At 39.4% G+C, this 12,207-nt stretch overlaps 1 protein-coding gene across 1 annotated transcript in view; it reads left to right on the forward strand.

The window, feature by feature from the left end:
- Positions 1 to 1,540: 1,540 nt before the first annotated feature.
- USP54 (ubiquitin specific peptidase 54) overlaps positions 1,541 to 12,207 on the forward strand; it is a 51,184-nt gene continuing 40,517 nt past the window's right edge. Inside the window, exons 1-2 of the mRNA XM_009878428.1 lie at positions 1,541 to 1,818; positions 4,312 to 4,404. Coding sequence (XP_009876730.1) covers positions 1,672 to 1,818; positions 4,312 to 4,404 — 240 coding nt within the window. The 5' untranslated portion in view covers positions 1,541 to 1,671. The remainder of the gene's footprint in view (positions 1,819 to 4,311; positions 4,405 to 12,207) is intronic.

The raw sequence follows: 12,207 nt of genomic DNA on the forward strand, positions 1-12,207 counted from the left end.
GGAATTACTCTTTTAGTTAGACACACAGAGTATGACATCAACAAAAACTATTTTGCACTGACTTTGTGCAGCAATTACTACTTCAGTATAGAGTAATCTTGCCTATACGAGCCACAATACGTAAATTCAGTTGTTATGTATATCAAAGATGGATAGTCCTGAATGTCACTGGGAACGTCCCTGGAAAATACTTTGCGATTGTCTGTTAAGTAAACACTGGTGGCTGAGTGTTTTGCCGTGAGTGTTGTAAATTCCCCTTTCTAGGAATTTTTTAGATCAAATTCGTTTTTACATTTCCTGTGAGATGAGGGAAGAAGTGAACTTGTGGTAGGAAGAGCAGTGTCAATTTGATGATTCTTCTGGCTTCTTCAGAAGCATCAATGTCTTTTGGAAGACATTATATATCCTGTGTGCCTAGGTAGGTAATGCTTTATGGAGATACACATAGTTTCAGATTAAGAAAATTTGGAGGCTCTCTTGTTCGAGAGAGAGCTGTGAGTTGCTGAGTCAGGGAAGAACCTTGTGCCTGTGTCTTCTCAGCCTTCTAAGGTTGGAGCAAAATTCCACTTCTGGGGCAACAGCGTACGAGCATGTAATTGCAGAATCACAAACCCTCGTGCTGACGTTTGGGTGACTAAGAGATCTTGAAGAAATTTAACACTTCAAGATTATAAAGGATACATATGAAAACTCACATGAATGTTGTTTTGGTTTCTTTTTAATCTAGTTTCCTTCTTAACCCTTCCAACATACTCCAGCCCTCTTACTCTTCCATACTTCTCTCACAATTATCTATTCTTTTCCATGTTATTTTCTTTTTTGGGTGGACAAGGTTTGTATTTTTTGCTTTGTCTCAGAAGATTCAGTGTATTGTGGGAGGTGAGGCAATACTGGTCTTGGCAGAACACTACAAAACCAAGAGAGTAATTAAATGACGCAAGCCTTTGATTATTTTTCTCTCTCAAGCTTTCTGGCACGGCTGGGCATTCTGATTGCAAAAGGAGGATCAGCAGAAGAAACTTCTGAAGATAGCACGTGGAAGTAGAAGAACTGTATGGGAGACTTTTTGCTACTTTAAAGCTCTTCACTCTCAAGTCCTGGAGTTGCTTCTTTTTGCCCCGTGAGGATAATGTCTCTTTCATCTTCCAAGACAGGCATAACTGAAAGGGAGCTGCCAAGGTTTTATTTTGGTTTTGGTTTCTCTGCTCCCTTAGTAATTGGATTTTTCCCGTCTTCCGCCAGAGGATTATAAAAGGATTAGAGAAGCTGGAGTTCTGGGGGTGTGGGAGGTAGCTGTTGTTTTTCTCCTCTTGATTCTGGGACCTCCTTGCCATTTCTTCCCTGAAGTTCACTGCCTGTTTGAAAAAGGGAGAAGCAGCCTAACAGATGAACTTGCACAACCATGAATTCCTTCCCTTTGCAAACTTTGTATGTGGCTGCTTGTAAAAGAGATTTTTGCATACATAAGCATCAAATAAAGCATAGCATCCTGGATTGGATTTAAAAGAAGCAAACCACTTGTGTCCTGAGGAAAGGATAAATTCTGTTTATAATTCAAAGAAGTTCGGATGTTGTTCCGGTTCTAAATTTTGGTGAAAGAAAGGGAAGGGTCTGATTGAGTTAAATACTTCACCAGCCTAAACCTACATATTCTGCAGGTGAAACTGGAAGATGTCTTGGAAAAGAAATTATTTTTCTGTGGGTCGGGGGAATGTACAGGGCATGTTTACCCCACGGAATACAACCTCAATAGCACCCAGTAAAGGTCTCAGCAATGAACCAGGACAGAACAGTTGCTTCCTGAATAGTGCGCTGCAGGTAAGAACACAGAATAAAAAAATGTTTGTTTCTGTCCTTTGTCTGTTAGCCAGGATTGACTGGCTACATAATAGTTTTTGGGCCTACACAGAATGAAGCTACATTTGAAAATGTGGATTAGTTGAGTTGTAGAACAGCTTTTTTAAGTTTTCAGGCTTTCCTCGTGAAATTAACAGCATTCGTAGTCACAGTTAGTGTACTTGAATCTCTTTTTTGTGTAAGCTTGTTGTATGTCAGACAAAGATGAAAATATATGTGGAAAATTATTTCAAAATAATAGAATATTGTATAGCTTGCAGTAGTCTATTCCTTAAGGTCTTTGTTGAACCAGTCAAGTTTAGGGTTTGATAGTACCTATACATAATCCTTTTGATGTAGTCCAGTTTTCTTTCTAACTGCTTATTTGTAGCTTAGTTTAGATGGTTTGACTCTTTACCTTTTGGTTTAGAAGTAAAACCTTTTCCTCTGTCAGAATTTAGTGGAGTGGTGTGGCTGCGAGTGGTGATGTCACCACTTAGGTGTTCTGAATGTTTGATGGTGGAGATTTAGCCCTTGTGGCTGAAGGGTTTAAAGCTCTTTCTCCACATGAGTTTTCCATCCCTTCATGTGCCTTGTCTGTAGGACAGGCTGTGTCGCTGGTTTGGTTTTTTCCCCTCGTGGCCATGATTAGGTTCTAAGCTAACTTCGGCCTTCAAGAAACCCCCGTGGTGCACATAACACAAACACCAGTGACCCTCAATAGGCTTAATATGCCATGAAATATGAGACTGGGTACAAAGAGTAATAATAATAAAAAAGTAGAGTTTCCAGCGATGTACTGTATTAGTTTCTTCTGTTAAGGCGTAATCTCTTTTTGCCTCCTAATACTGAGTTAGTGAACATAGATCAGAGCTAAGTAGAGCCTAACACCAGCTGCAGGCCATACATGAAGATGCAAGTAAACAACTTGGCCTTTAGTCTTCTACATAAACTGTTTTCTTCTAAAGCTCAGGATCAGACACCAAAAATATTTATGGGCAAAGCTGACTTTAAGAAAAAATCAAGATGGCAATAATTTCATAAAATACTTCTAGTTTTTTTAATATTCATTTTTAAACAATAATTTCATAAAATACTTCTAGTTTTTTTAATATTAATTTTTAAACATTCAGTGTTAGCCTGACGGTCTCTTGAATGCTTATTGCTCCTTTTAGTATTTCTATAAACATTCAAGATAAACTCCAAAGGCAATTACATTGAAAAATTGGACTTATTTTTTTGTTCTTTTGTGAAGTCTGCAGTAGTTCTTCAGGAATGTTGATGCCAAGGCTCATGTTGCCCCCAAACCCTTAAGTATAGAGTGAACTTGAATATAAACATAGCTGTGATAATTCTGAAGTTTTTGACAACTTTGCAGAGCCAGTTGCTCTGGAGAAATTCATCAGAAATAAAAAGTTTGTTCCTCTGTTTATGCTAATGAAGTCTTTAGCTAGTCAGATGCCAGCCTAGACCTTTCCACGCTGTCCGGAACCTGGCAGGATGCAATTTAGGTCAGGACTTCTTTCAGTGCAAGCTTCTACCTCCTGAAAGGCTGGTACCTCTGAGGCTTACAAGAAAGTCCAATTATTGTTAGCTGAGGCTGAAATAGCCAGTGCTGACAGCATTTTCTATAAAGAGCTGACTGTGAAACATCTCAGAGATCAATATTGTTTCTATCTTACAGACATGAATTTAGATAATTGCCCAAGATGCCACAGATTCAGTGGTAAAAATGTAAGAACAAGCTTGGTGCTGTTATGTCAAATGTTGCCCCTTGCTGTTGCTCGCTTGCTTTTATAAGCTGTGACCATGCCTGGTCACAGACCTGGTATTACCACTGTGCCTGTCCTGAGAGAAGGGTGTAACTGCCCACACAGGTCAGCGTTAGAAATCTGCCAGGAATCACGGCGTGTAAGTGCTTACCAGCGATAATATTGGGCATAATGCCTTTTTGTAGTTTATCATTTTGACTTGCAAGAACTTGTTAATGTATATGTTGTTGGTGCTTCACTTTTCTAGCATTTGGGCTTTCTGCTCAGAACCAGGAGGCGGCTGAGGAGATGGAAGGACAGGCGAGTTTCAGCCCTGATGGGCGGTGGGTGCTCTCGGCAGCTCTGCCCAGCCTCGCAGTGAGGCTGCGCCGTGTCCGGCCGTGGTGCCAGCACAGGGGAGCAGTTGGGGCAGTGCTGCGTAAGCTGCCACACAGACAAAGAAGCAAATTTTTTTAATCTAAAGACACAGGGCAAGAAATTCAGAGGGACATCCTACTGTTAATTAATGTATGTAAGTGCTACAGCTGAGGAAGGAAGATGGAAATACTAACTTCCAGTTAGATAACAGGCATCCTGTTTTAAAAGTGCTGTTCACTGACATTAGTGTGTTTCTGGGGTTATTTAGCTTGTGCGATTTTAATCAGAGCTTTATGCAGTATTCTGTACATTCATAAAATTGGCTGTGCCTCTTGCTGTGTTTCAGGTTCTCTGGCACCTGGACATTTTTCGCCGCAGTTTCCGGCAAATCACAACGCACAAATGTATGGGTGATTCCTGCATCTTCTGTGCTCTTAAGGTAAAAGCTGAAAATAAATTAAAAAACCCCATTATTTTAAAAAGGCAACAGAAATATTTCCAATACTTGATTAATATGTGTAATGAAACTTGCATCTGGAAATTTGTGAGAACAAAGGTAAATCTCATAGATGCTGGCCCAAGACACTCATGCTATTGTTTTTAAAATATGTTCAGGCCAATAAATTGTAGAAGAAATACTGTAGCTAAAGTTTCAGATTCAAGGACTCTTACCAGTGGAGTGCGAGCCATTGTGAGCCCATTGTGGTGTTTGAAAGAGTAGTTCAACCAGTAAAACATCAATTTGTTTTGTAGTGTTGTGGTTTTTTTAATTTGTCATTTGGCTTACAAATATTGTACTGTACATAGTTAGTATGCTCTTCACATGTTACCTTTCCTTCAGAGCTACTCTAAATGTCACCATGGAGAAGGCCATTTAGCTTTATGCCTTTCTGTTTAAAACTGCTGATTATGTAAGACTAAAAGGTATTTTCTGCTATAAATATTGATGTCAGCATTAAATGGCTCAGCTCTTCCTGGTGTCTGTTTTAAAAAATATCAATTCTGTTTGTAGATATAGATACAGTAAATAACTGACATAGATGCTGCCTGGACAGTAAGATCTAGATGTTAGCTCTGAGTATGAGTGCTGTTACGTACTAGAGGAAATTGTGTGATCCTGCATCTCCATTTGTCTCTCTACCCATTTTTTTTTTTTTTAGCACTTCTGGGTTTTTTGTGCCTTCCTTTCTAAGTTTTGCTCCCTCTAACCTTGTGGGAGAAATGGACATGATGGAAACACGATGAAAATACCGGCTTCAATCTTCCTGAGCATTGATTTTTCTTTCTGAAATTGGGACTAAGACATTTTCTTTGATCACAAATGAGCTACAAAATTAATTGTGGGAGAATTTATTGTGTCTTGAATTCTGTGTGCAGTAATGAAAAGGACAAACAGCATGTCTCATAAATATGGCAGAATAGAGGTTTAAATTGAGATCATCTGAAATTCACAGGCATTATTTACAGTATAGTGGCTGTCTTGCTACTGTTAAGTGACTTCCTGGGTGCTCTGATAGAGACAGACTTGAAATGAGTTACCTAGTGAGATTTTGGACTGTTACTGATGGATTTTCTCTTGCAGAAGAACAGCAAAGCAAGACTAGCGAGGCATGAAAGAAGGGAAGAAATTTCGTTTTGAAAGGAAATTTGTCTCAGCATCTATCTGTTGGAATGACGAGACAGGATGATATTTACAGCAGTATCTTCAGAAGAGGATGTAACAGTAGGTTAGGAGCAAGTGATAAATACAACTCTCCAGACAAAGAAAAGACGGAGTATTAAATATATGCCCTTCCTTATAGCAAAGTGACAGGGCTTAAGCATGATCTACTTTGAATTCATTAAGTTCAATGTGGTAAATAATTTGAAGCTAATTCTTAGATCATGCCCTTGAGTATTGCCAAGTGATTGTTGATGTTTTCTGGTAGCAGAGATGAGGACAGAAAGAAAAGAATTTAGGAAATTATCATGAGTATAAGCCTCTGCTGTTCTGGGATTTAACCTAACGGCAAGATATGGCAAGAAAATACCAGGAGATCAGACAGTTTCTGCCACTTGAATGAAAGCAAACTGGACTGTGAGGCAGAGTTGAGAGTTTTTATATAAAGAGAGTGGTTAAAGGTCTTTTTCTGAATGAGATGTTATAGGTGAAAGGAGATTATGAACCTTTGTGGAACTGGTATTGAAAGATGAGCTCTAGGCCAAGATGCATCTGGATTAGCAGTATCGGTATGCGGGGAAAGCACTATAGTAAGACTGAAGATGACAGAATATCTGGAATATATGTGTTAAAAGCAGACATGGGGTCAAAAAGTGTTCAGTTTTGTTGATAACATCCTTGCTTTTGACATCTTGAAGTGTACAGTATGCTATTATAAACTTGGAAGTGACAGGTAGAGTGGCAGAATTCACAAATAGTATGCCTGCAACCACATGCTTATTTTTTTTAATTAAGCAGCCTTTGGAAAAAAAATGCTGCTCTGTCTTCTTGCTCCCAGATATCTGCAAGGACTTTTTGTGTTTGTTTCATATCTGAAATTCTTACCAGTGCTATGCTTAGCCAGAAGGTGTTACAAGCCTTAGTTTCCAACAAAGCTGTAGTCATAGAATCATTCAGGTTGGAAAAGACCCCTGGGATCACTGAGTCCAACCACTAACCCTACTCTACAAAGCTCGCCCCTAAACCATATCCCCCAACACCACATCTAAACGATCTTTTAACACATCCAGGAATAGTGACTCAGCCACCTCCAATGTCTGACTACTCTTTCTGTGAAAATATTTTTCCTAATGTCCAGTCTAAACCTACCCTGTTGCAGTTTGAAGCCCTTCCCTGTTGTTCTATCAATAATTACCTGTGAGGAGCAACCAACCTCTCTACAATGTCCTTTTAGGTAGTCGTAGAGAGTGATGAGATCTCCCCTTAGCCTCCTCTTTTTCAAACTAAACAGGCTCAGCTCCTTCAATCATTCTTCTTAATATTTATTCTCCAGGCCCTTCATGAGGAAATTTGTTGCAGCAAATCCTCTAATACATCTGCACATTTTAGAAAAGTTGCATCTAGTTATGTGCAGAATTCCTATAGCTCACACAAGTCAGTGTCCCATAAAAAACTCTGAAGATCTGCATGAACAAGTAAAGAATTACCTAGACAAGTATTTCTGAATACAGGCAGTAACCAGTACTTGACAAAATAAAGAAATTAATTCCAACTGACTTTAATCCAACCCAAAATGTTAGTGTTTTCTCTACCAACAGTCTGTTCATCATGAGAAATTTTCGGTGTGTTCTACCCACACCTATTCCAGAAATCTTCAAAAAGTTTACAGATGTCTGTAATGTGTAGAAATTTATTTTGTTAGAACTGTTTTACTCTTAATTCCCTTATGTTCATAAAGCAGCTCACAGTTTTGTATTTTTGTCTTGGTGATAGCACAAGAAGTTTCTCCCTTAACTTGTGTAAAATGTTGATGTGTGTAGATAAATACTTGAAAAAATGTCCCCATTGTTGTTATAAAGCCAAATAATAGTATAAAGGTGAGTAATAAAGCGTGTTACTTAACTCTAAGTGAAATTGGGGATGCAAACCTCCTTTTAACTACCAATAAAACCCACTGTGTGTCAGGAACATAGGTTGTCTTGCTTTTGTGCAACTGAAAAGGTAAGAATACTAAATGATAAAGGTATGTGTGGAAGACAGCACCAAACCATCACAAGATGTGATCCAAAGACGGTCGCATTCGTCTTCATAAACTCCAAGTAGGTGGTGGAGGGATAAAAAAAAGGCTCTTTGACGTATTTATTTGTTCTCTGCTGCCCTCTGGACGAGTATTCTCAAACTGCTCCGGGTTTTTTCCCAACTCTAAAAATCTGGCAGCTTGGCATATACGGTCTGTGTAAATTTGTGTAAGAGAATCGGGATAATGTGCTTAATATGCACCAAGTACTGCAAGTGTCACCAAGAGCCCTTTTTGTGTCCCAGTGTGGCAGCATCATCCCTTCTCTACTTAGTTCTTCCCCTGCCCCAGCCCACGTATCTACTCTGGAAGCCTTGAACTCTTGTCCTGCCAGGGTAGTAGCAGCCCAGCCTCCAAGTCTTTGACATGGCCTTTCTCCTGAACCTTGCCTTAGGCTTGGCTAAGGTGAGGGACAAAATATGGCCGGATCAAGTGGGAACACAATAATTTGAAGCTCGATACCATTCAAAAATCTCCCATTAGGTTCTGGGGAGCTGTAATTAGCATTGCATACTGTCAGGTAGATCTGCCCAAAATACTTGTCCGGACCAGGCAAGGTGGAGGCAGAATGCATTCCGTTTATTCTTCTCAAAAGCATTCTGGCATGTTCAGATTCCTCTTGGCCTGGGAAAGGGGCTCTATGTGCAGGGAAGAGTCTACATTGTGTGCCCCCCGCCCTAGTCCAGGTTCTCTTTGAGGAGACCTGATACCTCCTGTGCTGGGCAGAGAGGGTTCACGATCTTCCCCTTAAAACCACTGCTCTAAAGGCACCATTCTCTTCCCATGGACTTCTAGAGGAAGATGGTCTTCACTAAGCAAAATGTAGCCTTTAAGTAACACCAAAGAAGTTGTATTTTTAGCCCCGCTTTCTTGGTTTGCTGAAACAGCTTCTAGGGATTCTGATGTCATACACAGTATTTACTGTAAATGCTCAGCTAGTTCTATGAGTATTATTTGTAATTTTAAATTATGTTTTATAGAATGAGGGGTCGTAGGGCAGTGATGTCATGTGATAACAAATCACATTTTTTTACCACATTAAAGACATCTGTTGTACAAATTCTTGAAGTGATTTTCGACCTTCATGAGCTGCCTGGCTATGTTTATGTGGCTACAAAATGAACCTTGAAGTCATTCCAGACATACGTTTATTTTGAAGGAACCTTACATCAACAGCTATGAAAAGACAAGGGAGAGCTGCAGACTCTGTGCTGGAATCCCGAACACTGTTCCTTAAGATGTGGCATTACTTAAGTGTTTTTTTCAGTGCACAAGCTGTCCTTACCACTATGTGGTTTGCCTGCAGTAACACTGGAACAGCTTTTTGATTTATTATTAATGTTGAGGTCTACTGTATTCTGTTTTATTTTCCTTTTCTAGAGCATGACTTTGCTTTGGTGTTTATCACAGCTGGAAGAAGGCAGGAAGGGGGAAATCCGTCCGCTGTGCTGAGCATGCCATAGAGAGTTCCTTCTCCTTCCAGGGATTGTACTGGGACCTCCATAGTGCCAGTATATAGGACAGAGTGTTTTTTGTAGTTTGCAAAGAAGAATGCTCTGTTGATTGATAAATTCCAGTAGGACTGGTCTTTTCTGTAATTTAGTCATGTGCAACAAAAGCAGGAAGAATGTGAATTTTCTGTGAAGAAATGATGTTGTTTTCTAATGTGAAAACTGAAAACAATAGGGTCTTAGAGTGATTTAAAGAAATGGAATGACTATACTTCCGATGAGCCACCTGCCTGAAATGGAGGGATTTGTTATGAAAAGTTCATTGTGTGGTTGAGACAATGATAGTTGGTTGCAAAGATTTTGTCCGTTTGTTTTGTGCTTTTTTCCCAAGTCAGGATAGTATTTCAGGGTAAACCATTAGTAAAAATTATATAAAACTATTACTTTTATTGGTTTTTTCCCCCAGTTGTTATTTGTAGTTAACTGCCTGACAAATAAGCTAGCAGCAAGTACAGTTTTCTGAATTAATAAACTGGTAATTGTATTTTTGAGCTTGATCAAGCAGTTAATAAGTTGTCCTAGTTGATATGGACACTGATTTGGGTTTCTTTCTCTGACACCCTCCTAAACAAAACTCCAGGAAAGTGTATTTTTATTCCAATATTGGTAGTAGCCAAGGGTGCCCGACTTGTTACCGTCCATGTAGGGGACCTTATGTTAATGTTTAGGGTGGCACAGTGTGAGTAAAATGGAAAAGAGACTGTAAAAGAAAAGAATAATGTAAATCTACGTTGATTAATATTAGACTTGGAGATTTGGAAAAAGATCCAGAGATACAAACCCAAATAGAGTTAGAATTATTTTCACCCTCAGAGATGAATATAAGATGAGGAAATGTGTGGAAGCGATGTTATTTAATGGAAATACTGTGGGTGGAGACTGATGTGGTTGGGTGGGAGAAAAGTGATTTTAGCAGTTACGGTTTTTCTTGAAATGGGTTGTTGTACTGAGTAAGAGGCTGCATCAGGAGAAGCAAGTAATGTTCTGGATGAGAGATTAGGTACTGTAAACAGAAAAAAATGTTGAATGGAATGGTCTAAGAAGGGCATGCTATTGAAAAAAATACTCTCACAATTGAGTGACAGTGAGAATAATATTGAGAGAAGGCTGAGGATTGGCCATGTTAATATTTGTAGCTTCTGCTGCAAGGCAGAAGCTATTAATACAGGGAATACTAAAGCATTTGGAGGGAACATGTTTTGTTCTTTGAAAGAAATACTGCGCTGCTAGAGCTGCGGCGATATCCCCACCCAGAAGGAACTTCTGCACAGTGTGGAAAAGAATAATTAGTTCTCAGAAAGCTGCCAAGGACAGAATTCAAATTTGCACTGCATGGACACTGATCTGATTCACTAGCTATTGCCTGTTGTCTTCAGCCATTAATTTATCCTTTATGCCAGCCTACTTCTACATGCTCAATTTAAAAAGTCCTATGTGCATGTGTATCGTCTGAGGTTTGCTTCATTGGTATGGTTAGATATTCATTGCAAATGTCAGTTTAACCCAGATGTGTTGAATGCTTCTTTCCAAGGGAGAAAATGGTTTTCAAACACTGTTAGAGCTATTTTGGAGGAATTCTTGAAAGCTATGGGGAGATTCACAGATATTTCATCTTCCAAACCCTTAAAATTTGAAAGAACTCAAAAATGTCAATCCCTCAAATTACCTTAGAGTAATTGCTGTCATTGTTCTCTAACCAAATGAAGAACAAATAATGCATGTGAATTATAGCCTTTTGAAATAGACAGTTTTAACTTGAATAGTTGTATGATAAAGGTTCCATGTCTCAAACCAGAGGTTGTTTTCCTTTGAAGCTTTAGGAAGTTTGTGTTGATCCCCACACGTCCCAAAGTGGAGGAGAATATTTTGAGAGACTCTGCAAGCCTTTGTTCTGATGATGTCAGAAGCCCAGACCTGTTGCAGAGAGGACACGAAGTTTCCAGTTATAAAACTAGGAAAAAGCCTTCTGAATGGCAATAAGCCAAGCGAGGCCGTACGCTAGATTGCTAGGGATGGTTAAGGAATTTCTAGATTTGGATACCTCTGAGAGCAATCTGGTGAAAGATCAACAATATGATTGTAGCTGATCTTCCTTTAGTACTTGGGGAAGGACTAGATGCAACTAGATGGACTTTGGCAATTTGTTCCTCCTAAAGAACACTTGTGCTTCCTAATTCTCCTATCTCTGCTACTGTTTCCAGACCTTTGAAGATCCTGTAGGGAAGGGAATGTGGAGCGAGGAGGGTTTCTTTTTTGTATAGACCTCAGAAGTGCATTGTAAGCAGCAGGTGTACTTCCTGTCTGAAAAATCCCTTGCTCGTGCTGTTCTGTCTTGGCTCATAGACTTACCAACATGCCAAGTATAGGTCGTCAGTGTAGAAATCAAAATTCAATGTTAGTAATTACTTAAGATTTTATATTAAGCTAATATATGGGGGGCTTTTTTTGTTCTGCATCCTTGAGTTTAGTTACTGAAAACTAAAATAGGTAAAAGAGGAGAGACATCCCTTGTTCAAAGCTTTTAGCAGGGTCTTTTCATGTTGTTGGTGCTGTTAGGGATATGCTCGTTTGTGTTGGAATGTAGCCATTGAGAGAGATCATTACTGGGGTGAATGCACTAATGGAGTTTTCACTGTCTTCAAATTCAGGTTAAGAAGTTTTTAAAAGAGAACACAGTTTGAATCTTTCATATATAAAGTTCTTAAGTTTCAGAAGCACTTTGAGAAAAGGTGTCATGAAAACTCCTGGGGCAGAATCGGCAGGTCTGTGCCCGGCTGGCTTTCCGGCCTGAATAAGGAACAGATATGTTAGTGATTAACAGTATCACTCAAGGGCGAGACCTGAGATTAAGGAGCGAGATCTCACTTAGATAACTTCAAGTGATGAAACTGCAGGAAATGCCACACCTGTCCATCTAAGGCTGAGAGACGAGAAAGACCTGTTCTGAAGGTGAACAAAGAACCTCGACAAATAAGGAAAAGGGGAAACCACCTC

This window comes from Apaloderma vittatum, unplaced genomic scaffold (genome assembly GCF_000703405.1).
Source record: "Apaloderma vittatum isolate BGI_N311 unplaced genomic scaffold, ASM70340v1 scaffold9051, whole genome shotgun sequence".
Taxonomy (NCBI): domain Eukaryota; kingdom Metazoa; phylum Chordata; class Aves; order Trogoniformes; family Trogonidae; genus Apaloderma; species Apaloderma vittatum.